Source organism: Sinohyriopsis cumingii, chromosome 3 (genome assembly GCF_028554795.1).
Source record: "Sinohyriopsis cumingii isolate HCF-2022 chromosome 3, ASM2855479v2, whole genome shotgun sequence".
Taxonomy (NCBI): Eukaryota; Metazoa; Mollusca; class Bivalvia; order Unionida; family Unionidae; genus Sinohyriopsis; species Sinohyriopsis cumingii.
The window spans coordinates 102,967,051-102,994,892 of record NC_142963.1 but is presented as its reverse complement, the minus strand read 5'-3'; the positions used below and the strand labels follow the sequence as shown (position 1 = coordinate 102,994,892).

Below are 27,842 nucleotides of genomic sequence, written 5' to 3'. Positions count from 1 at the left end.
ATAGCTGATAATTAGCATCCTCCATCTTAGTAAAAGTATGGAATCGTCGTACTTTTGTCCCTTAATGCACCGCGCCCAAATAGTTTGGTTCCCTGACTTGCATGTTCCCTAGTACGAACTCCGTTACAGAACAAAATTAACAATTTTTTAAATCTAATTTCATTCAAATGTTGTTTTCAGAGTTCTCCTAGAAGTTCGACGGATTATAAAATGAGCAAAATAGGTTAAAAAATATAATTAGTATGACGAAAAATTATGATCAAAAGGGAATCAACTGAATCATCGTCCGATGTTTAAAAAATATGTAAGCTGATTAAATCAACACATGCATGTAATAAATGTAGTAACGGCACGATAACATGTACTGAATGATACAGATGCATTATATCGTTGCTGCATTATAATGACTCTGAAAATAATGACAATTTTGATCATATGATTGAAATTCAGATGATATTTTAAAAGTCCTATTTCTGAAGCTGGTGTCCTCAAAAGTATCCGAACTCTCAAATGGAGAACTTCTGGTGTGCCGGACAAAATATTATCCAAAATGGAAAAAAAAATACCAACGACTTCAAGCATGTTTCCTTATATAATCAGATTACTTAACATATGTTTCTTTTGTTTCACTGGGCACTTCCCGCAACAGTAGGACGAAAGCATTATAAGCCTATTACACAGAAAAGTAGCTTCAGATGATCCTAACTCTTACAGAGGTATCATTGATATTTCGACAAAAGTGTTTCCAGTGTTTTAAGCCAACGCTTTACTAACCGCCGCGAAGCTACTACAAAATTTAACACGCTCAGGCTGGAATCCGTAATGTACCTCGCAAATAAAATACTATATATTTACTGTATGCAGTGGTTCAGAAATATTAGAGTATTATATGTTCATAGACCTTATCAAGACTTTTGGATTGTATCGAGCATTTAAAATTACTAACTTCTTTAGTTTATAGAACGCATAGGTCGAGAGTTGCTTAAAGTTCTTCTGTCGATGTACCAGAATTGCCCTTCATGTGTGCAGATGTAAGACAATATTCTTATTTTTTACCTGTAATATTGGTACAAGACAAGGCTACGTGTTAAGTCATCTTCTGTTCAGTCTATTTGTGAATGGTATCTCATCAGTTACCGGCAGTGATCCGTATTTCTTTCCTATGATTCACACACGTAACTTAAGTCTTTCAGTGTGATTCCAATGAAGTGTAGTGGGGCTAACAAATAATAGGAGGAATAAAAGAGCCAACAGGAAACTAGTGGGTCCCAACAGTTTGTTGACCTGGAGAGCACACTTGTACACCTCCAAATTGGCCAGTCCTTAGACTACAACTTCTTACCACCAGCTGGCAATCGAACGCCTTTTATTCAGCGCTTCGATGGACTATCCACTCTGAAGCTGAACATTTTGAAAATTGGACATTTTGGCTACATACATAAAAACGGCAGTGACTGCGAGACTTGTATGAATATAAAGTGGCCTTGTTCACTTACTGTCTGTGACACTGACCAGTTTTATCATATGACATGCACAAATTCATACTGTTGTAACTTGGCTATTTGTTGCCTTATTTTCGTGAAATTTGCACTACGAACCAAAACATATTATCGACCCAATGTGATTAAATTTTCAACAACAAAAAATCTTTGATTTTAAGTGAAAAAAGCTGTGCTCATTTTCAGGCGTTTTTAACTCAGATGTATGGCTTAGACAGTGTTGGTGCGGATGCGAGTTAGAACGTCAAATGTTAAAAGTTAGGAAACTATTCTAAATCCATTTCGTCGGCTGGCAATCGTAAACAGTAGTAACTAATAAAAATGTTCGACATCCGCTATAACGTTTGAGATAACTACTATTAATTAAAATTTGTAATCCACTAAAATGTAAATAATTTTTGTTTTCGAGGACTTGAAGCAAAACCTGTAAGTATAAAGTCAAGTGATCACAGAGGATATTTCAGAAACATACAACCGAATGAATATTGAACCAGCTAAATCATTACATATCTTTAGCTTGCTTCCTAAATACAAGAAGAAAAAAATAAACGGGCATAAAGTGTCTAGAGTGCCGAATTAGCGAACATGGCGCATTTGAGCCCTTCCTTAACCAACTAAACCAAGCCAGTCATTTGTCCAGGTGTGTCAATTTACTGCATTTACATCGGCACACTTTTCATCATAGTATACAATTTTCTGAATTCCAAAGATTGTGTAGTATTTTTAACAGACATCCCAATTGATCACTGCTAGAGAAGCATTTTAAAAGATACATCTGTTATTCCCGTTTCGCTAGTAAAGAATTCCACCGAAGAAGTCAACCATTTTTGGGCTGACGTAACAGATGACGATGTAAGCGGTGCAGCCAAGGCCCTCGTGAGATTGTGGCGGACTTATAATTTGAATATAGACGACGTAATTGGTGGAAAAATTCTTAATGAAATATCTAGTCCACTGACGGCAGAGGAAGTTTATGATATAGCCCATGAAGCGGGTGATCAAGGACTATACTACAGTCAGATTATATGGATTGAAGCCCTCCATCGTCGTCTGAAGAATTTAAATAAGCAAACAACTGGAAATCAGATGGAATTAAATATATACCGTATGCTTGCATGGGCATATTCCAAGGTATACAGCTCTCTCTCTCTCTCTCTCTCTCTCTCTCTCACACACACACACTGTTATGTGCATATTTTACTAGTATACTGTTGCAATACACAAATGTGTACATTAGATTCTCAAACTAAAATCGGATCCACTGCGCTTGCCCAGTTATAGGGTATATGATCAAATGATCTTCAACACATATACAGGACAGTTTTGTCTTTGAAGTAAATGGCATATTTAAAAATACTGACTGTTATCGCCAGGAAAATGTGAAGATGATGGTAGGGAAAAGAATACTTTCAACGTTTAAGGGAGTATTGTAATACCGAATTATTTATCACCTGAAGAAGAAGAAAAATGACATTTTTATCTTTTGCATATTTGTTTTTCTCGGATTTTCTTTCCAGAAGTCAATGCCTTGGAAAGCAGTTGAATTAGTCAGAAATTTCAACACAGAGGGTATCTCTTCTCTCTCCCCACCCACCCCCTTCAGATTATTTCTATTTTCATTTTCATAGCATTTCCATATACATTTAAATTTTATTACCTATTAGACTAGTACTTGAAAGTGTATTTAAGATCAGTTTGGTCACTAATAATATTAACACTAATTATAATAATAATAACAATAATAATTATAATAATAACAATAATAAAAAGAAGAATGTTGACATAATTATGCAATTTAAAATAATTTTGATTCAATATGTAACTGTTGTGCTGTATTGTTGATATAAAATGTTAATTACCCTGACGAAGAACATGATTAACTCGAACCATTCGGAACCTGCAGCTTTCAACATTCATTTGATCAATACTCATCTGATGGCTAAAATCTATGTGGTGTATTTCCTTACACACACACACACACACACACACACATATATATATATATATATATATATATATATATATATATATATATATATATATATATATATATATATATATATATATATATATATACACTTGTTCAGTCTATTTGTGTCCGCTCTATAATCTGATGTGATTTCTTTCTGTCGCTATACTATTCTCCCCCGCTGTCGCATTGTCTCTAAAGAAATGTTTTTGATATTTTTTTGATCATTCATAAATACAAAATATTCTATTTTTGATGCAGATAAGGGTTTTATTCGGGACATTGAGTACTTCAAGGAAAAGGCGAGTGAAATCCCAGAGACAAATAGATTCTATGCCCTAAGCGTAGATGTGCCTGAAAAGCAACACTACGAAGCATTGTGCCGCGGGGAAGGTATTCGGGTATGACATATAAAGAGTGTTTTCCAAAACCCTACATATGGCAACATATCGCATCTACTTAATGTAAATGAATTATCATCATCTGTCATTGGTTTTGGTTCCTTTTTTTATAGATATGTCGATGATACATTAGTTGACACTGTTTGCAACATCACCTTTCTCTTGGTCTTGAGACTGAAATAATGGCTGACTGTCCTGATCATCCCATTTGCTGATATTCCTGTAACAAAAATGGGACATAATATATGGAATTAATTATCACAAGAATATTCTTTTCTTTTCTCTATTTCGTACAAAATGTAAATAGTCCAATGCAGCAGTGCACGTGTATCTTATAGAATTAAGCCCTACCTTCTCACCAAGTCCCTTGATTAATTAATAGCACTGTGCTTACCCGAAAATAGTTCAAGTGGTTTTCTCCAACTGGAAAATGCCTGGTCATTATGGTAACGTTATGGTTGATGATTTCCTGCCACTTGCTTTAGCTGCTAGTGGTTACTTTATAACCAGGGTTATGTGCCACTCAGGAGGAATTGCCTGATAATCATCAACCATGTTATTACTCTCGTAACTACTTCCTATTTCTGCTAATTCTGCTACTGTTAATTAAGTCAGCCAAATAATGGTAACTACACCAAGTAATTTTGCATAAAGGAGGGAAATATATAAGATTGACAAATTTGGAACAAGGCATAACATATTTTAACAGTGAGCATCCTCGCATACATCGTAGGTATTCGAAGCGTATTATTGTAATTTGGATATCATTGACGAAGTTCGCCAGAATCGCATGTGTCAAGGATTGATTAAGGTAAAGCAATAAACTGACAACGAACAATGCAAAACTAGTTTCAAACTAGCCTTGACAAGCAGAAAACACACAAAGCATTGAGGTCACAAAATGTTACATTGACTATTTCTACAGGCATAAAAGCTTTAAAGTCTGTATGTTTCGTTCGCTTCGACCTGATGCTGATGCTGAACAATATTTTATATCGACATAGAAATTGATGAGCCATATCGCCATCTGTTCTTGTGTGTGTAAATTTACGTAACCAAAAATTATATCCCAGATATTCCATCGTTTCAGAAGTAATTATATCTGATTAGGTTTGTGTTTTCTGTTTTGTATTTGCCTTTGAAAAAAAACTTATTTAGAGTCGAAAGCCCTTAGACTAGTTAGAAACTAACATTGCACTGTTCGTTGTTAGTGTATTACATATTTACTACTAGCAAGCTACTGGCAAGCATTCGTTTGTAAAACTGCAAAACAAAACTACACTGAAAGTTATGTAGAAGAAAACTAAGAAAATATTGAAAAATGTTATTTATATTGTTTTGGCTTTAACGACAGTTTTCAGCACATGATAGGCGGCTAGTATAACTGGTGGAGGAAGAACCTGGGAATACCCCGAGAAGATCCACCGACCCACGTGAAACTACTGGCAGGCTTTCTCACATACCCACAGTGGCCGAACCCGAGACTCGAACCTGTGCAGAGAGAGATGAGATGGCAGTGATCGATTAAGACGAGCGCTTTAGACCACTCGGCCACCCGGGGCTTCCATAGGAACAAGCCTGACTGATGTTATGTACTACTATTGCGACTTCATTATGCTCAAAACCATAATATGGATTCAAGGACTGATCTTCTACTTCTTGTTCTTTAATATTTTGTCTATTAAGTTTCATGCTGAAAAGAATCTAATTCTGTGTTATTCTGGATGTATACATTGCATTCCTAGCAGAAAGTTGTAAACGTGTTTCTAGAACCTTATCACAGGGCATTGACCCTGAACTTTGGACGTTCTTTTTGAAATCCTCTTTTACAAGTGATTTTCGTCCCACCATCTATGTGGCATCTAGGCGCAATTCATTGTCTTCCACGTAATTCTAAACATGTAATAAATAATTGTACCATCCATATTACCGTTATTTTGCATTTGTCTGGCATTGATCCTAGGTGATGGGTCTGTGATCAAGTTGAGTTTAGCCATTTAATCTGTAAGGCTTATTAGATCTGTCATACCATCCTTCCAGTTTCAGCATCACTGTGATGAATATCTTTGGGCGGCACATCCTCTTCCTTCAAATAGTAAATAAATTCAAATGTCTGAAACAAATCTCTGTAACAAAACTTCCTCAAATACCCAGATTTACTTCTTGTGTCTTTGTAGAGTTATGCATGAATACTAGAACTATCTTCTGGACCCAGTCCATCATCAAAGATTTTACAGGAGTTTGGACAGCTTTAGGTTTGACACAATCCATCAGTTTCACCTTTAGACGCCTGTATATCGGTACCGCCATTGAAATTTAAATGCCTGAATGCGGCTAATTCAGAGATCACTGTAATGTAAGGTATAATTAGCTGCAAACGTTGAACCTCTATTACAGAGACATATGGAAAACTGCTATAAATAGAGGAATAACCTACAAAAAGCAGCAATGATATTGGCTCCAAATGGTGAAAAACGTAATGACTTATTAATGTTTTTTTAAACTTAATCAGATTTATTATTTTAATAAGGTAATGTAAATTTACATAATTCCAATTTTTATGAATTGACCGCGTTTTCTAAAATTTGATTAGATATAAAAGGACACGTGATACTGATCTAGAATTTTTTTACACTTCGATAAATTCTGTGGACTACTTTTGGTTTCCTGTTTCCATGTCATTGTATATGAAGTTTTATCTATGTCAACGCCTTTAACCATAATAATAACAACAACATATCGCCACCCACCTACACTTGTGATTTCCGATCAAAATTAAGAAACCCCAAAATAAAATCGTCCATTATAAGTTAAAATAATGTTATTGCACAGACCTTTCTGCACTTCAACACTCACCCATTTTGCCGAAGAAGGCATATGGCAGGCCTTGCAACCTAATCATCAGAAAAGTATTGCATTTAGTTTCAATAACATGTTCAAGCAGCTGTTATTAAAGGTCAAGGTCATTTGTCGAGCAAGGGATCTCACTAAAAATGGACACCAGTATACTTTTGAAAGATCCAAAATGAAACCAAGAACAACGGATGCAATGACAACACCTGCCATACACATGCGTAATGTTAGAAACAGTAATAACCTATTTTAAATAGAATCAACCATTTTATTTTAAATTAAACATACTATCATAACAAGCTGATTAGATAACTGGCATGACCCACTCTGACACGCTACCCTATATTACTACATAAAAGCGACCACTCTTGGCTAACGAAGATGGGGCTATGTATATTATCGCAGTGAAGAGGATAATTAAAGAAAATGTAGAGCTACCTAAAAGTGCGATCTTTGTTAACGAAATCTGCTGATATGTTGACAGAAAGAAAGTAAATTGGAATTATAAGGATTAAATGATCATGGTTGGGTTTTTGTCGATGTGTAAATTTTACCTAATCACTCACAAAGTTAACATAAAGTCCGAACATTTAATCCTATACTAATTTAACTTCAGGATTGTGGGAAGGACATTATTTATTATACATTCAAAGGTGTCTGTTTGATTACTAAATATGGCGTCCAACAAAAATTACCAGCAGTATGCACATCCGTCTGAATAAAATTGTTTCTATAAGACGTCTGACTATAAAAGCAGGGAGTCTGAAAGAACATTTAAGATGACGTTGCCTTTGAACAAATGTCATGCAATATATCATCTTCAGTGGTTTGCTATCTGTCAGTTTGGAGTGTGTTGTTGCAGTGTGTTCAGCTGAAGTCCATTTCCGTTTTGTTTTCCTTTCTCGATATTACAGGAGTCCATAATGCATCTCGCGCATCAGTGGTTCCGGTTGCATTTTGCGCTCATTGTAAAGAGCTGGAGTGGGGCATGGCTCTGCTTATTCCCACCTGGATTAGCTCGTCTCATCATTGCAAATGTAAAATCAAAGATCAAAGAACATCATTGTGGATCTTATAAAATATAATTACTAAGAAAGATTTCAAACTTGAGAAATTCCACCTGCTGAACGAAGATTATTTACTCCGCCTGAAGAAAGACAATTAAGATGTTTTGTACATGATACAACATTTGCTGAGTCAGTGATAAAAGATATTAAATAAAGCACAGAAAGCTTAGTCAAACCGATTGGATGCATCAAGAAGATATAGCAAAGAAACAGATGGAACCCAAACGTTGCATTCTAAGAACTCTTGGAAAGTGTTTAAAGTAAAAGAGGACATGTTTTTGTATACTTAACAGCTCTTGAGCACAACTTTTAAAGACAAAACTGAAAAATAAATTTAAAGTTTGAGAAAAGTCACCATTACGTAACACATTGAAGAGTGTGCGTGTAGGTAAAGAGTTCGTGGGTAAATCAGTACATTATTTGCTCTATAGTTCCGAGAAAGAAAAAGATCTAAAACTGTAAAGATAAAACTCGCCTATAAAAATCAACTAAGAAATGTTGAATAGATTTTCAAAGAAAGGAATGTGACATTTGCCCCTATTATTACAGCTATTGCTATGATTGCAATGACTCATACTCTGACGATAATAAATTTGGTTAAAGGTTAAAAAGGATGTTATGGGGAACCTAGCGACTAATCGGTAGCACAGCTTGTTGTCTAACCTGTCAAAGAAAAGCATGCAAAATATTGACAACTATTTCATTAATCAATCAATAAACGGCAGTAGCAGAATTATCAGGTATAATTGGCAGTATTTATCTATGATAGCCTCTGCTTCCACTTTTGTTGTTAACCTTTTTCAGTTGTCTTAATTGTTTGCGTCTCATGTTCCTCTTAAACATATATTTGTTGTTACCTATGTTTAATAGTTGTTGTAAAAAATTATGCATGTAATTTTGCAGTCTGGAAGTATTCAATTATGTCCTTCTTTCCTTTAGCCAAGTAGCTTGAAGAAGTTTGTTTTTGTTGATATGACGTCTGGTGCAAATATCTTGATTGGACAAGCAGTTTTAGAAATTAATCTCACTATCAAATGCTTTCCCTTACTTTACAAAAACCTCAGGTTTCTTCAATTGATGTGACTTGGATTTGTGTTAACGTAGCTTTAACAATTTTTCGGTCATATCGCTACGATGTCTGCAGTGTGACAGTTTGTAGTGATGTCTAGCACTAGGGTATCATACCGCAGACATGTAGCATGATGTCCCACCCAGTCACATTATTCTGACACCAGGCCCACCAGTCCTAACACTAACCTCTTAATGCTGAACGCCAAGCGAGGCAGCTGTTAGCATCATTTTTGTAAGTCTTTGGTTTGACTCAGTCGGGGATCGAACCCACGACCTCCCGCATCCGAGACGGACGCTCTAACCACTAGGCCACCGGAGCGGTCTTTTTCAATTGATAATTTGTTTCATCTATGTTAAAATCATTTTGTTGTATCAATTATTGTGTGTGTCAGTTGAAGCTGTCGATACATGGGTTGTAAATCCCTCCTTAGATAAATTATTATCAGTGATAAGAAATTCAGTTATTGCATCCGTAATTTGTTCCTCGTAGGCGTCTTCATAGTGAACCCGTTTGCCAAATGTCTAACCAAAATCATCTTCACCCCTTTTAGCCATTTTGTCATCATTTATATGAATGAAGAAAAAGAAAACTCATAAAGAATAGCTTAACAGATTGCAATAATAGCAGTAGCTTTATATTCTATTACAAATAAAAATTATATAATATAAAAGAAAACAATATTTGCAGACTTCAAGAACTGCATGATACTACCTAGAAGAGAACAATATTTTGGGATTGAAATTGAAATTTTCTATCTGGCAGGAAAATGTTACTTAAAAGCACTGTAAAAATAAGTTACTATTAAATAACATTAGCACAGAATTGAAACAGCATTATTAGATCCCAGCGGTGAAAGTGAGGAGAACATTAGACACGATAAACTAGATGAGCAACTGCAGAAGAAAAATGCAGAGTTCAACGAAAACAGAATAAATATACTAGACTTATCAAATGTAAGACCTAGAAAATGAAGTCAGTATACATCGTTATTGACTAATGTTAAGCTCGGTGATTTTTTTTGTATACACCTTCAGATAAGCTGGCAGAATATATTGCCGTTGTAAAATGTAATGGGTGTTTCTGTTTATGTTGGTGTAAATACTTTAGGTCTTAAACTATGTCAAAGAAAGAAGTAAAGCCATCAAATTTAGTAAAATAAACAAATAATTTATATCACTAAGTTACAAAATAAACATTTAATACACACTTACCATATCATGAATTAAATCCAAAATAGTTATATATGTTCTATCACATGTCCAAAAGTATAGAATGTTTCGAATGAATTTTAATAATCTTGAGTGTACTGATGCAACCAGAATGATACAATTAAAGAATGTCTTTGAAAAGTTCTCAGTAATCCCAAATTAGTGTTTTAGCCCAAAAGGTCAATGAGATATTATAATTCCAATAAATAATTTAAATAATTCTTCTCAGATTATATTTGAACACAACTTAAAGTTCTGATCATAGATTCCTTAAGACTGATATGAAACTGAAGTGAATAATTGCTTACCAAACCTCTATATTTACACAAATACTCACTTGACCTATGGCGCATTAGATTTCTCTGGAAAACCAAAACTTCCGATGGAAAATTCCACACTAACTCTTGAATTCAAATTCTAGTCATGTTTACTACTTAAAATCATGACAGCTGTCAGGTAGGCAAACTCCTGATACAATATTCAATCACAACCATGACAAAAGTCAGGTGTACAACAACACTATCCACAACCCTAAATCACGGACAAAAATTAAAAACTTCAATATAGATATACATAACAGCTCCTTTTTGGGTTATTAAATAACAAGGATGTTATGGTATAGTATATATGTGTGTGTATATTAAATACCAAAGGGGAAAGAATACCCCCTGCCTCACCCCATTGGTTGCATGGAAAGCGCTGGATATTACACTTCCCCATCGCACACAATACAACTGTTTGCCATACCAGTTAACTAAATTTTGAACTATATAGACAACTAGTGTAATATCAATCAACTTTTTAAAGAGTGTCCAATGACTGACCCTATCAAATGCCTTACTAGCGTCTAAAAAGTATGCAAACACTGGGTTGCTATGTTCTACATAATAGCTGACAGTTTCCTTAAGGACATATAGGCATAAATCAGTTGAATGCTGCCTTTTAAAACCAAACTGATTATCGGAGATTGTGACTTTACATCTTTGCAGTATGATGCATACAAATATTTTTGAAATAATAGTCGTAAGAGCTATAGGTCTGTACTTGTTTGTCCGCCAGGTTACCCAGTTTGCTTTCTAATAGCGGTATAATTGTAACTTTGGTGAAATCCTCTGGTACAAAGTTATGCACAAACATACAATTAAATACAATCATCAATAGCACATGAAGCCTAGTATCTGAAAATTTACATGTTCCACACATAAAAGCTCGGATCATGGACATTTACCACCTTTATGTCTTGTTATTGCATTTTGGATCTCAGATAGTGTGATTACCTCAATACGACCAGAAGGGTTATTCAATGCTGAGAGCACATGCTTCTTATTCAATTTATTTTTGACACTAGGGAATAAGTCTTCAAAATGACTCTTCCACATGTTGCATATATTATTCTGACCATGGTTCCCATCATTGCAAACTGGTAGTTTACTGGAAGTTGTCGTAGTATTTTGTTTAACTTGCTTCCAGAATTCACGTTGGTCCACATTTTCAAATTTTTGTGCTAGCGAGTCTGCTCTGTGTTTTACTTCCTCCTTCTTACATAATCTAAGAGCATACTTAAATTGTGGTCTTGTTTATCGCATTTGGTTACTGAGACGGCCATGACGAGGTTTACCTTTATCATGTCACATAAGGTATTCACTATCTGCTATAATTTACAATTTCTCATTTGTTGGTCATTTGATTTTCTTCAAACATTTAGCGTCATCAATGACTTAGTACCGGTAAAATGTTTTTTTTTTCTTTCTCAAATGTTTGGTTTCTATATTTTTAAGTTATTTTGCATCTCCTTGGATTGTTTATCATTGAAACTCGATGCGTGTTATTATAACGATAGTCCGAGAACCAGCCACTATCCAGAAATCTGATTTTTCTCTTTTCAAAACATTCCATGCCATTTTTTTCTTCTCAAATCTATCAACTATGCTTTCTTGACTAAACGAAATGTAGTTTTTGCAATTATTTTGTATTTTAGTAACGTCTTGATGCATAGATGCGACTCGTAACTAAACACATTTTGGATTAAGAGTGGAATGCATGTAGAATGTCTGTAATTTAATTACATTCGTGTACGACATAAAGACTTGCCAAGTAAATGTCAGCGATCTACTTATTTGTTAGTCTTTATTTTCCTTTTACAAAATTGACATATGTAGGAGGAATAAAACGATCTTTCTTTTTTGTGTATATCATTTTATTTCTGTGTTATTCGTACGCAGTTTCTTCAGTTTTCTGCAAATGTTCACATAACATTATAATGTAATATGTTCCTACCTACACTATCGTCTCATAGTCTTTGTGTTCGTTGCAGTATGTATATTTGAAATGAAGAAAAATTTTGACAGTGTAAATTCGGATGTTTTTATAGTTTATGTTTTATTACAGTTTTGAAAGCATGTGCGTATTGAGTTTCATTATTCTTTTCATATCACAATAAAGAACATTCTGAGCTTTTATTTCATAATGCTAGTTTTTGAATTGCAGAACATAACCATTCAAAACATCTGGTTTTTCTGCTCAACCATTTTGTTTTTGTTCTTAACATTTTTAGGAGCTTCTGCCAAATTATCTTATACTGACTTGTTTGATTATCTAAAATTACATCTTTTTTAGAAATTCTCTATTCCACAATAACGATATATGTCTCCATCAAATGTAATAACTTGTCCATGTAGCTATCATTTTTTTATTTCCCCTATTCATCAGTTTTGTCTACTTTTATAGCTGACAAATGCCTGTCGAGAGTTATGTTTTGATGGTCAGTGCCGATAAATCCTGGTTGGGCTTTATGATTGATTCAAGATGTATAAATAACTGCTAGTTTTACTTTAAATGTCAATACAAATATTTGCATCTCTCGCCATTTTGGGCAATTTTATGTATGTTGTCCTTACAAAGGACCAATATACAACGTGACGTGGAATTATTGATCGGAATACGGGTTTCATGTTTACATAACTCAAGGGATCAAAACGGGACTTTGTTTAGTTCTTTGCATGTATTAATATAACTAAAGAACATAAACAAATCCGTATGTCCAAAAAGTGTTTTCCGGATCATACCATGTCTTATGTCTTCTCTCCTTTGCAACAGCAGCGATTTACAGTTTCAGTTTATGTGCCTGCCCTAATGAACACCTGGCGTAGTATAAGAAATATGTAATATTTAACAGTGCAGTAACATAATGGTTCGCAGGCACGTCCTTACTGCTTGCATGCTTGTATATTTTCGAAGGCAAAACACCCGTTATAAGCAGTCCCCAGTAGATGAAGAAAGTGTCAGTATTAATAATCTTACAGTTGGTTATTTCAATTGTTATGTGTTAATGACAATAGTGATGATGTCACTGCAAATGCGATAACCATACGACCAGTTTTCAGCTTTTCTGTGATTTCATAATGCTCACGCCGGAGCAGCTTTATTAGTGGTCATATGGAAATTGTTTGTTGCAGTATATTAATATTTGACGGACAGGTGGGTGGAAAGGGCAATCCATTAATAAGACATATTTTTACGTAAGTACTAAATGTGCATAATCGTTTTGGGATATATTATAATACATGAAATCAAGACATCCAGTAGTGAAAGTTTAAATTTGGTCACATCGATCTACTTAATACCTGGTGTTTGGATCATAATTGATGCGTATTTGATACAATATGCATCTGGAGAGGAGAGTTAGAGCATTCCTGATGGAACTAATTATTGATGACTTTGAATCTGGTTTGAAGAAAAACGTGAATCTGAGGCTTGCCTCACCACAGTTATGCTTAGTTGCCTTTGTTAAATGACCAGCGGTACTTTTTACAATTATGTTACTTACCTATTTACCTTACATGCTAATTTCTAGAAATGGTAAAACAATTCAAACCATTTTTCTGTTTTAACATTATTGATCGATAGTAAAATTTGCTCTTGTACAAACAAGAACATGGTTATTTCATTGTCATTACGTTCATCTTGCACTAGTCCATGCATGTTACATCCAGACTGAAATGCTATCTCCGTGCTACCAGTATTCCCTTCTACAAAGCAAAGGAGGAGGTTTTAAACTTTGACCCAAGACTGTCGATATTTCACGACGTCATTCATGAAGCTGAACGGAAACAAGTACGAGAGAGTGTTTATAATTTGGTGAGTAGCTTCTCTTTATCTAATAAAGAAGCCTACAGTGTTATTCTGACAATGTATTTGTTACACAGTTACGTTCAGCTGGGACCGTACTCTAGTCCATTGAATAATACTTACATGAACAAGAAGTAATTAAATATGCCCATTTTTTCTGCTAGCTACATTAGATGTATTTTGATCCGAGCTTCTATTATTTTTTCATTTATGTAAACATCACTTTATTTCCCCATTGAGACAGTAAGAATTATGCTACGCTAATCAACAAGTTCCTTAACGGACTCCGTTATCAGCGGCCTGCGACGCCAGTTCAAGATATCAAATAAATTATGCAAATGTAATCATTTAGCACTCATCAATATTGCTTCGTGACAATTATTTTTTTAAAGTTGCTTGAGGATTATTGGCAGACATCTCAAGTTCAAACCCAATCTAAAGAGTCTTGCGACCTCCAGGTCAGGACACGTCACTAAAGATTGAATCGGAATCGCTAACAAGGCACTAAATGAACGTGTAGAGACCAATACAGATTCTATCTAGCCGCATTTGCTCAAACGAGCTCCGTTTACGATTATTAATTATGAGCCAATCAACTATCCATATAATGATATATTGCATTCGTTTAGTTCATCTCATACATGTTCAGGTATCAACAACGATGGCGTGTTGTATATAGTTCTACAGAAGATCGCTGAGTCTTTGATGTCGATTTGAAGTGTAACTCTGCAACGTTATAAATTTTAAATTTCGAGATAGTGTTATATTTACATAAGGGAGCCGACTATCTCAAAACAAAAGGAATTATGGGTCATTAGTGCAAAATTAAACACAGCTCTATGTGGGCTATAAGTTACTAGCTGTTTATGTCAGACGATACACGTTTCTAATGCTAATATCATTTATTGTAGGTTGGAAAGAATTCAGAACTTAAGTACACAAACAAATTAATGGACTTCACTCTTTGTCATTTGCTACGTTCCTTGCTAATTAGCGATTCATTGACATACACTTCGAGACATAGAAAAATCAATTCGTAGCATATATGATACATCATTTAAGACAGATAAATTAATTCTTACAACTCGTATTAGAGTAATGTATGAAATTCCCACGATATATGGTTTCTGTTACATATAAAACCACTAAATACAAACCCATTTATATCAATGAAATATTGTATGACATGCTTACGATATATGAATCATGTAACATTCCAGACCACGAATGAACGATTATTTTCGGAAATATTGAAGTATGAAATTAAAACGAACAAATTCAACAAATAATTACAAACTTAAATTAATGCATATTGTATGTGATTGAGACTATACCTTTGTGCTTCCCAGACCCTCGCTCACTTATCATCAGAGAATTCCCTGTCTCTTCTCTGGTTCCTGGTCTCTCAAATTTACAGAACCACTGACCCTTCGATGATTTATTTAACGAGAAGAGTACTTTTCCCTGATCTCGGAGCCAGGCTACCCTTTGGCAGAAATAATCTGACTGACCAAAACTTCGTTTTATGATACATAAACCAGGAAATTTCGTCTGGGAACTGTCACGCTCGTTTAACTTAGCTAATCACGATTAATTTCTCTAACCGAAAAAAATGTTAACACTCCGATCGAAATCAGAATAACTCTCTCTTGACCGCCTTCATTATTAACCATTCTGGAAAATATCATTGTATGGCACCTATTTCAAATGGCCCCAGATTTCCCACAATTGTTCTGGCTTGTCTCATTTTCCGCTATTTTACCTTACGTTAACATTTGCATCGTCCATCTGTCTGACCGTTCACGAACGGGCGATAATTAAAATTCGATTGTGCCTCCAAACAGTGCATGTCTCTACCTTCGCAGGCAGAACTTTATTACGAGCCTTGGTCATACGTTAATCGTAATGGTTACTTATCACGCTGACCACGATAGAATATACTGCGAAATTATCTGTATAAAATTTTGCACCAATACAAGGTAGATTGTTTATAAGTCTCTTCCTAGCAACCAAAATGATATGAACAGCCCAGAGTTTAATAAACATACGCTAATGTCAAACGAGATTGTTGCAACCTTGATGCGAATCCAGTTTGATTAAAATTCATATCTACCATGTCCTTTTTGACATTAAATTCACCAATTAAATTACTGATGTTACTTCGAGAAAGCGAAATGTTATATTCGGAATGTATAGTTTCTAACAATAATACTCCCCAGCGCAAAATGCAACACTTTATCTGATAGGTGACTAGAAATGAGTCACCAGGAATTCTAACTGTCGGCCAAACATAAACCTTTATCAGTGCCTGTCAGATCTACTTGTAAAGGTGTATCTGAATATCTATCAGACTGGTTCAAAATCTTAACTCATGACATACTTTATCAGTGCCTGTAGTGCTGACCGAAAAACTCCGATTTAACATTGTTGGACAGCTATGCTTAGGTTTTGTTCAAACATGTTTGTATAGCCATAAAAAAAAGTCCATGGGGATAGCAACAAGCTCTGAAAGCTTAGAAATAAAATTCCCATAATTCTAATTTATAAGCGTACCCTGGCTCAAATAAAGTGTCATAAAACATTTGAGAAAATGTTTATACTGAGAAATAGTTCAGAATTTTAGAAATCTAAAACATAAAACTGAAAGGAAAAATACAAAACTAATGCATGCAGTTATCAATAATTTTGTAATTTCTTGTCAAACAATGGTTTATTGTATTTCCTAAGAAATATTTCGAACAAATCAACCTTTCTTGAGTGAAAAAGTGGAATTGAAGGAGCGAAATAGAAACATTTGTGTTTCATGCTAGCTTTTCTAAGCTTGCCGGTCTCATACTTATTGTTGTTTTCGTAGGTATTCTCATTTTATTGTTGTTGTTGTTAAGTAGTAGTAGCAATGTTAGTAATATTAGTATTGTTATATTTTGTAGCTGCAAAGATCACGAGTAGTCGGCTCCAACAATGGCGAACAGGATAAGTTGGCGGATACAAGAGTGAGCGAGACGTAAGAAGACTTGATATTGTATTACAAACGTAATTTACTTAATTTTATTTGCGCAAGACAACTGTTTATTAGTCCTAGAGAAGATTTTGGCGACTTGAAGGTATCGTACTTGAAGACAGTCATCCGCCGGCATCTTTCAATTACATCAGTATAATAGGATCAGTTTGGAACATAAATATAAAGGTATTTGATGGTGTTTTGGTTTCCCATTTGGCCTGCATTTTGCTTCCTTCCAGAAAAAGAGACAGCAAAGCTTGCGCCATAGTCTGTCTCTGTCTCTCTCTCTCTCTCTCTCTCTCTATCTCTCTCTCTCTTCTGTGTCACTGGCTGCGGCGCTAAAGACAACAGTAGAATTAAGTGTTTAAAATTTGAAAGTCATGAAACGAATGTAATAAAGCCGTTTGTAGAAATAAAGTACACTGCAGACCCCGTGCATTTCTTCACAAATCTGGATAGATAGATAAAACTTACAACTTAAATGTAAATTTTCATCACAGCATTTGTCTCTGCTGACAAAGCAACAGGAAAGATTTTTTTTTTAAATACCATATTGGAAACGTTTAGTTAATCCAAGGTCTGGTTTTATTGGCTCTTTCATGAGTAACGTTTATCTGCAGCCAATTTAAAAAAAAAAAATAATATCTTGTGCATTTAAGCAAAGCTGTGACGCTTCTTTACATGAGTAGCGATCGGATGATCAGGTCAGTGATAATCTTTTAATGTGAGTGTCTTTCTCACTTCTTAGAAATCGTAAGAATCTGGTATACTTTCACGTCTCACCTCTTGGCATGTCTCATTTTAATTAGAAGTGTCACCATCGTCTGTGGACGACGATACACGCATAACTAACCAGGTGAGGCACAGCGGGATAAATAACCGATTTTAAAGTTGGATATGGACTATTTCTGTTAATACCTCTGGACATTGGGTAGACTGGTAGACTCTTTAATCATACATGCACTTTATACAGGTAGGAATGGTGCCAATATTCTCCTAAACTGAAAAGACTGGCGTTATTGACTTTTGTCTACTGCATATATTTTCATATTTCAGTGCATGGTTGGCCGATCAAAATAGTCCACTGGTTCGCAAACTTTCCAAACGCGTTGAGATACAAACTGGACTGAGTACTAGTCAGTTGGAATATCTTTACCATGCAGAGGAAATGCAAGTATGTGTGCTATTTAAAAAGGTCTCAATAAATATTGCTCTTCCGTTATCAATAAGTTGTGTATGTCTTCATTTTTATGCTTAAGGGCCAGTTGGTCCATTGGCAATTGAAGTTTTATTTTCGGTAAATTTAAGGGGAGGGGCTACCTTTATTGCAGTTAAATTTTAGAAGGCTTCTTCAATCCTGCCGATATCATTTGTAGCATCATACGCTCAATAGCCGATGACCGAATGATACTAAATATGTACGTTCAATGAATGAATGCTCTTTGAATAAATCGAAACAAGGAAGATTTTATATCTATAAATCTAAATATTTTATTTCTTGTAGGTTTTAAATTATGGCATAGGAGGAATGTATGAACCACACAAAGATTTTCTGGTAAGTAGTAATTGCAACAGTAAGTGTTGGCACGATGAGTACAAATCAACTAAAGCAGCGTATGATTCTACTTTTACATCTACATTATTGCTGACGGTAAATATGCTGTACATCATAAGTTCCGTTAAGAAACTGAGTTATCCATTATATTTCCAATGTGCAAACCTTTGAAACAAATAGATTAAAATTTAGAACTCCTGACGGCTTAGGTTTTGTCGAAACAATGAGCAGGACGAATTTAAGATAATACAAAACTATAAATTAATTTTACTCAGAGCATAAAATGATCATTTAATTTGATGCTCAAATTTGGAAAGTTATGTATTATTTACCTTAGTATTTACTTTTTCTGTATTCCTTTTAACTGCAGGATTGCCCACTGTCAGAGCATAAGGCCAGAGAAGGTGACCCGGTCAACTTAAAGGGATCTGGCGATCGAATAGCAACATGGTTATATTATGTAAGTGAACTTATAATAGGCAGATATACAAAGTTTCTCCTTTAAATAACGGTACTAAAACCATATAAATGTAACTTGCACAGCGCATATTTAAAATAGGTATGTGCGCTTAAATCGGCTTTACATACAACCCTGTACAAATGTTTAACTTTTTCTGACCACTCAGAAATGAGATTATTTCCAAATTAAAACCGCTTTAAGTTGTTGCGTTGATCATATAAAATGAAATTCTTCTGAAACCAAATCATTTCCCAAATTAAGACCACTTTCCCTCAATCCCATAACTGTTACTGTATATAATGGGATGGGCTTTTGGGGATTACTGATATAGTGGGATGAGCTATTCGGGATTACTGTATATATTGGGATGGTCTATTGGGGTTTACTGTATATATTGGGATGGGCTATTGGGGATTACTGTATATATTGGGATGGGCTATTATTTAAAAAATATTGCCACAGGAATCTGTCTTTTTATGAGAAACCTTTCTCATTCCAGCTTAATGGTGTAAAGGCAGGAGGAGCAACCGTCTTTACAAAATTGAACGTGACAGTTCCAGTAGTTGAGGTAAATTCATGACCTATTTAGGGCATCAATGCAGTAGGTTTACCATTTCTTACCATCACGCTTTCAGGATTAAGCTACGGCGAAATATCACAGTAGGAAAGACGAAGTGGTATCAGTGTTCAAGGAAACCAATGAAAAGCACTTTGCTTCATCTATGTCATCTTACGTTGTTTGTCCATCCATCAATAGGCGGGTCAATTTTCCATTGTTTAAAGGTTGTTTTTTTATCTACCTAGAGATAATAAATGTATTTCATACACTAGTTTTGCAAGGAAATGGAAAACATTGTAGCCCAAATGATGCACTGAAAGATCAAATGTCTATGTCACTTTCGCGATACCAAAGCAGTAAACAAAATATGTGTGCTTGTTGGTCCTACAGAAATCAGAAGTCTATCCTAGCCTAACCACATACATTTTTGCTCATTGTACTTATGTATGCTGCTGACAATTTGTTTATTTATTTATTTATTTATTTATTTATTTATTATTATTATTTAAAGGGTGCCGCCGCATTCTGGTTCAATTTGAAGCGAAATGGAGTCGGAGAGGAACTGACAGAGCATGCTGGATGTCCCGTTTTACTGGGATCTAAATGGGGTACATTTCTACAGAAGAAGAAGAATACAAATAAGAAAAAAAGAAGAAGAAGAACTTATTTTAGTACATTTTGACCTGTCATAAAAATGATTGCAATAAAAAGTCTATGAATTCTCCAAATATCAAGCATTATTTTTGAGTGAATTAATTATTTTTCTGTTGTAAAAAGTAAATCAACTGGGTCAATCAAAAACTATACGAAATCAAAAAGTTTATATTAAAGCCTTCATTTAGAAAACAAAAAGTTAAATTTGTTTTAAAAAGTTGTTGAAACGTCGTAATTTGTTTTGGAGATAAATACACGCTCAACCTAACGTTCAGAGTAAATGTTTAACACAAGTTCAGAAAATGATTTGAAATGTTGTTTTTCTTACTTAAATTTATTCCATTGAATTTAACATGCTGCTTCATTAGGAGACTCTTAATTTTTTGTATTATTAATTATTGTTATTTTAATTATTTGGCAAAATTTATTTACTTTCTATTTCAGTTTCAAATAAATGGATACGGGAAACAGGACAAGTTTTCAGAAGACTATGTGGCAAGAAAATCGATGCTTTAGACGAACCGTTTGATTAAAACAGAATTAAAAATTTATTTTATATATTTTACTTCTAGTTTTCATTCCCTTTATCTCACACAATCACTTACAAGATACAAAGGAAGCAGAGATTCCCATTTAGATCGTATTCAGTATATAGCGTATTTCATTATTCAAAAGTTATATCAGAGGTCATAAAGCATAGACTATAGAAACATAAAAGATAGAAATTAGTTGACTTTTGTGCTTCTTCTTCTACTACTGATTTTATTGATCTTCTATATATAAAATCCTCGCTATTGATGGATGTCTACCTACGTTCCAGCATTTAATCCATTATTAGTTTTACATCTCTGTCTATAAGGCACTCTTTAATAAAAGATTATATTTTTAGTATTAGTTAACTAAAAGTTATTCGAGATTCAATTACTTGGATTAATTAAAAGATATTCCAGATTAAAGTAGTCTGATCAATTTTAACGGAGACATGTAATTCTTATTGTAAAGAACTCTTATTTTTCACCTAGTCTTTTTCACTCTGTTGAAATCATCATTTACATCAACGTGAATTTTGAAAAGAGTAAAGGGAGAATACATTGTCCCAAAATGCAGTTGGCATGAAAAACGTGCACATAGAATGTTTTTACGTAAATCGAAACAGAAACATGCAGCCAAACATACAAACTACTTCTTACTTTCCCAATTTGCGCCTAGGTCAGCCAGGTTACAACGGACAGTCCTTCATGTGCTAGACTTCGAAAAGGTATCTGATCTGAAATAGCCATACTGTTATTCTTAATTTGTATATGCATGTATTCGTGTACACGTGTTTCATTAAGGAAGGGTGAAGACAAGAAACATATTTTTCATTTACGAAGCGAACAATTAGACAATTTATAATAAAACACTGAACATAAAGGGAGCATTCATATGTTTTCAAATTGTAGAAAGGTTCTGCCTTCTTTTGATTCTCAATCTGTTTGTGTTTGTGTCCCTATTTTCCTGTACGACTATTGTATGTATGCTATTATTCTATCTTCCAGGGTCTGTTTTTGTTTTCTGAAACATTCATCTTCACCCGGTGTTGAGTTCTTCATTTTATCTTTTGATTTATACTCATTTATAACCTATCTATCTATCCATTTATAGACATAGAAAATACAAGAACCTTAAATTAATGCTGAACATGTACTGAAACACAATGATGCAATGTCTGGCCACGAACAATATATATCGTTTAATGGGAACATTTAGCTGTCTAAACTTTTAGCGATTTAGCAGTTGCAGAATGAGATAAGGAAATAAATGTATCACTTTATATGCTACTAAGATCTAAAATTGCTGAAAATATCTTGCCAAAATTAACATATGCGGATTTTTTCGGGGGGGTGGGGGGGGGCGGGGGACGGGCGAAATTGCAACGTTTTACTTCTGAAAATATCTGCTATTCGTTAATTGTTAAAAGTTTTAGTTTTGCTCTATACATTGACATTGGGAAAAGCTGTCTTGTGAGTGTTTTCTTATGTAATGAGCCAATTAGATAATGTCTGAGTGACATCCAAGTTTGAAAAAGAAGCTTTGATAACTCAAGCATTGAAAAATGATCTAGTTTTTACAAGACACGTATAAACATCAAAATATAGGTGGTCAACGTTCAAGATGGGCACACAAAAAAATGGTTCCTAAGTCTTTCCAAAAAGAAATGGATCTTAGCAGACGGAGCTCAAACACCATTGTTTTCAAGTATCAAAATACAAATTTAAATTTGAACAAAAATATCAAAAATGAGATATGTTCGTTACAGCTAAAGTGTAAATAAATTAACAAACATGGATGATCGAGGACTTTCGCACCTACATACTAAGTCGTAGAGAAAGATCTTTTTCAGCACGTACTAGGCTATACATGATGGACAGTATATCTGGTGTGGTAAGAACCCGGAAAAACTGGAAAGAACCACGTACCCACAGGAAACTACTGGCAAGCTTTCTAACATACCTACATTGTACCAAAGACTCGAACAAAAGAGATGAGAAAGAAGTGATGGGTAAAGGCGAGTTTTAACCCACTCGGTCATCCGGGGCCCCAAGCAGATCTTTGACGTAAATTCAACCGCAGAAGTTTTGATAGTAGACGAAGTAGTCGAAACAGAATGTGGAGTTAGAAGCTACATCAGCTATTTTGATAAACCTAACATTGTAATTATTTCCTTCATCAATCGTTTTGAATAATCTTAACATTGTAATATAATTCATATTTCAACCACTTGATTAACATTAGCACTGTAATATAAGTCATACATCAATCATTTGGAAGATCCTAACATTGTAAATCCATCGTAAAATGGTTGTGTAAGTTTCATCTTGATGTTTTATCCAAACTGACGATCACCAATGGGTACTTAACCATCTTTCGTGCTTGTGTTTGAAGATGTGTCATTACATATATCTGATAGATCCTGAATGGCCACACGATGCCGATGTTGCGGAATTTACAGAAGAGGTGTTGAATCTGCTAACATGGGATGCCAACATTGCCAGGCTCTCGTAAACGCTGATATACAATCCCGCTAAGGGTCAGAGAACTCGACACCCTGGTGTACCAATACCAAAACGAACTCAACCTGCAATTGCGAAAGCACCCAGTCGCAGACTACACCATCAGACACAAAGGCTCCCAGGGATTGTTCTTACCACGATGAAATGGAAATCACCGACAACCTCCTCTCCCCCACCAAGAAAAAATTAAGTCTCTGTAGATTATGTTGAACCAACATTGACTAAGAAGTTTGAGAACTATATGGAATCAGCTCAGCCAAATATCCGATATGGAATGCTCTTACATATTGCACTGCTGTAGAACGAAACGTCTGGTATCATCTAGAAAGATCTACAACCTACGGTTAAAAGACCTTCCGTTATCGACAAAAGATACCACATCCCATAATTGAAGGTAATTAGTCAGTGATGCCTGGATTTGACGATGAAGAAAATTATCGTCGCTAGATGAGACACGATTAACAACGGAAGAGCATTTCCAAAAGCCAATAAACAAGCTATTGATGCTTGCAATGTCTGAGCAGTAGACGGGCGCTTTACCGTAAACATCATAAAGCATTTATGCAACAACGATAGTCATAAGGAGACAAACGGTTGACAAACGACTTGCTAGGTGAAGTCCGGGAGGTAATCCGGAAATAAAACTGGAGTTTGAATAAGACGCCTACCAGAGTTTTTGTTTTGGCCATCACAAGTGTTTGCTCACAGAACCGAGATCATCATAGCAACGAGGCTTTTGCAGGAGGCAATCATGGTAGAATAATAATGGGCCTGTTTGAGACCACGCTTACTCACTGTTCCCCAACCCGTGAACCCCTGACAGGAGCTTCCAAGCGGACTTACGCGGGCTTGAGAAGCGAAACGTGATCTCAAACGCCCATTATAATAGTACATACATAGAAAATATACACATAATACCTAAGCTATCGATACAAATTTTAAATTCCTTTCGAATAAAGTTTGCTATCGCAAAGAACGCAATTGGAAAGATGGTTGTTTATTGTTGTTGCGAGCTTAGAATAGAGAAATGTTTAGTGAAACCGTATCATGATGTTTAGTCGTATCCTCCATAAACAAAGATTCAGACAAGCGTTCGCACCAAGCTTCTCTCCCCTGGTTGATCGTACAATATCATGTTGAAGGATATAAAATCGGACAATGTACACAGTTTGCTGTGTGCAACTTAGGGCCAAAATTCGTTTATTTGAATCAGTTGTGCTGTGTATTTACATAGATCATGTTCCTAATAAGAACCAGAGAATATAGACAACTACTGACGATCGTGATTAAAATAAATCAGAACACAAGGAATTCAAGTCAATGACCCAAATGGACGTTTTGCCTTCAATGGTGGGTCTTTCCGGGTTCTTCCTCCACCATTAATACTGGTCGCCATGTATAGCCTATCATGTGCTGAAAAATGGCGTTAAACCCTACAACAATACTCATTTTACAGTCGATGTTACAATAACGAAACTTCGAATACATGGGTCATATCGCTATACACAGAAACAAACCTCAACTATAGATAATTACTTATGGAATATTTTGGAAAAGAATACGATGCGTGTCTGACCTTTGTTTGTGCATGCAAAAACAAAATAGAAGATATGACCTAGAACTTATATCAAGACTAAAACAACCAGCACAGCACTTAAGTATTTTTTCGACACGGTTCTTACCTGAATGACAAGCTAAATTATTGTCTTTGCTTCAAGCAGACAATAAATACGTCAAGAATGTGACTTGACACTTACAGCACTTGGAGACACATGAGAAAGAAAAAAAACTATGAGTCAACGCGGCCACAGGTATCACTGAAGGCAGCGTATAATGGGTTGGTTCTGTTTAGTGTAGAAGCTCGAGATTCTTAGTCAAATGAAGCGAAGTTTATTTGCCGAGAGATATATTCGATGTCTGAAGTGTGAAACTAATATTTTGTGACTGTTGACGTTGGAGAACTGCCTGAACGCCAATAGGTATCGTAATTGCACTAGATAAAACTATTTCCTCGTGGAACCAGCACCTGCCTGTGTTTGTCTGTAATTTGTAATGACCTGTTTGTTACTGTGTTTTGAATAAGGTCTTATTGGAAATTAGGTCTGCTTGAAAAAAAACGTGGTGTGTTGAAGCTTGATATTGCCACAGTAATTTAGCATCTTAGAGCGATCATTATTTTAGGTTCCTGCTGCCTCGGTTATTTGAAATTTCTTATTACGTTCATTATTTGCTCTGATGCGTGATTATGCTTCAGTTTTAGTGAGATAAGATTGACGGTCAGGCGTCGACCCTTTAATTTGCATAAACTTGGTATTAGTTTTACAGCTGAATGAATTGGGAATTATGTATCAACTGTGATTCGAGGTCACTTGCATGATAATTCGAGTCGCTTTAGGAGGCTTTGGCAATGTTATACCAGGAAGATCAGAGCTTGTAGCATTTCCGCCTCCATTTGTAAATCGTAATGATATGGTTGGTTATTAGTGTGATTATGGGTGTTCGAATCTGGGAAACTGATGATGGAACCAAATGAATAACCGGTCATTTGTGGTATTAGTCGACATACTCTAAGTCTTTCTCGTGGAACCCGCTGGCTATATTCAAATGGGATAATATAAGGGAGATAACTGTCAACTCAATGCTATGCTACAATACATTTGTAGGGATTTATTATATGCACTGTGCCACAGAAGTTAATGCTAACTCGACAACGTCTGTGAGCAACTAATGATTCATTTGGAATGGTATCATTTGTGAAATACAGCCACAGGAAAATGAGTTAGGCTCGCAGGCGGTCTGCAAACTATCTGAATTAGTCAAATCGATTCGTTTACTTAGACAGCTCTTTGCCATCGAGATATTTCGCTTGCGATAAGACAGCAGTCTGCATGAGGAAGACTGTTTACTATCTGGGATAGATCGAACAATATGCATACTATTGACCGCCAATTTCAGATATGCTTAAATGAACTAGAGAGCTTGCAAAGAGGAAACGAGGTCAACCTTTCGAGATCTAAAACTGTTTGCATGCCGCTGTCATCGAATTTATGATGGCCTAGAACTTAATGTTCATGATGTTCTAATTTGTATCATAGAAGTATTTACATTTTTTTTGGCTTTATTTGACTATGTTTCATTACACATATTAAATACCTGAATGTTTAAAAGCCTTGTATTTAATAAGGGCTGTGGCTAACATAGACTGAGAGGCGAGAACTTTCCCTTTAGAAAACCTCTATACTTAGGCAAACCACCAATCACAGTATCTCAGGTGGACACAAAAATGGCTACAAAACTATCGTCTAATCCATAAAAACCAGCAAATGGTGTAGCTTTTATTATTATAACGTCACTATGACATAATTTGCAAAGACCAATATATTTTAAACGATAATAGCCTACTACTGATTTTTTCGTTTAATTTCACATTAGTTAGTACATGGTTATGCTAGTTTCTAAGTATCAAAAAATAAATGACTTTTCGAAAATAGTAGAGGAAACAATCATCAGCTTTGTTTACATTGAAATCTAGACATTTAAAATAATAGCTTAAATATTGCATTCTAATATTGCATTGTGAATAATGCATATTTTCATTGCTTAATTTTTAAAGGAACGCTCGCAACACTTCTTATATACCTACTTACACTATATTTTACTCGTCGGTCTTGTTCTGTGTTACGTCACCGCGCATCTGATTGCTGGTATCCGGCTTGCTGGACATATGGCTGCAGATCATTTTGTATTTATAGGTTACTGCATTTGTATGGGAAAATATGAACGAGTTTTTTGGATGGAATACTGCATATTCATCATTGCGCAACAACAACATTATTACTGCACGACCTTGGGAGTGCAGTATATCCTTCTGACAAAACGACTTCATATTTTCCCATACAAATGCAGTAACCTTTTTATTATATGCTCATTTTTTGTATTCTACCTAAGGCTTAATTTTATAAACAAAATACACTACAAGAAACAATGTAAATGAATGAATGCCGTATTCCAAACTAAGTACACAAGCGCATATTCATCATTGCGCAACAACAACATTATTACTGCGCACACAACTCCGCCCAGATAAATTTGAACTTTGTCGCGCGCTCGACATAACTTTGGAAAGAAAATGGCGTGTCTGGTTAAAATTGAAATTTGGAGTCATATTGTGAATGAATGTGCATCGCAACAACTTTTCCATTTGATCTGGAATGAATAGATTTTTGTATATTTTCTTTTATTCTACGAAAGTTCGTGATTATGGACTGGATTTGTATGTGACAATTCCACATGAAATACATGGGATTGAAGAAGCTAGGGAGAGGCGTGTTGACATCTGCAAATGTGTTTCTGTTTCTGTCAC

At 35.1% G+C, this 27,842-nt stretch overlaps 1 protein-coding gene across 3 annotated transcripts in view; it reads left to right on the top strand.

The window, feature by feature from the left end:
- The window catches only part of LOC149803427 (prolyl 4-hydroxylase subunit alpha-2-like), a 36,742-nt gene extending 15,758 nt beyond the window's left edge, over nucleotides 1-20,984 (top strand). For 2 of the 3 annotated variants that reach the window (XM_089953135.1, XM_089953134.1), the window contains 11 exons: nucleotides 2,296-2,630; nucleotides 3,017-3,068; nucleotides 3,730-3,869; nucleotides 14,042-14,206; nucleotides 17,128-17,201; nucleotides 18,255-18,372; nucleotides 18,703-18,753; nucleotides 19,124-19,213; nucleotides 19,713-19,781; nucleotides 20,284-20,380; nucleotides 20,871-20,984. In XM_089953135.1, coding sequence (XP_089809261.1) covers nucleotides 2,296-2,630; nucleotides 3,017-3,068; nucleotides 3,730-3,869; nucleotides 14,042-14,206; nucleotides 17,128-17,201; nucleotides 18,255-18,372; nucleotides 18,703-18,753; nucleotides 19,124-19,213; nucleotides 19,713-19,781; nucleotides 20,284-20,380; nucleotides 20,871-20,959 — 1,280 coding nt within the window. In that variant the 3' untranslated portion in view covers nucleotides 20,960-20,984. The remainder of the gene's footprint in view (nucleotides 1-2,295; nucleotides 2,631-3,016; nucleotides 3,069-3,729; nucleotides 3,870-14,041; nucleotides 14,207-17,127; nucleotides 17,202-18,254; nucleotides 18,373-18,702; nucleotides 18,754-19,123; nucleotides 19,214-19,712; nucleotides 19,782-20,283; nucleotides 20,381-20,870) is intronic. The other variant, XM_089953136.1, reaches the window with a different exon arrangement.
- Nucleotides 20,985-27,842: the final 6,858 nt, after the last annotated feature.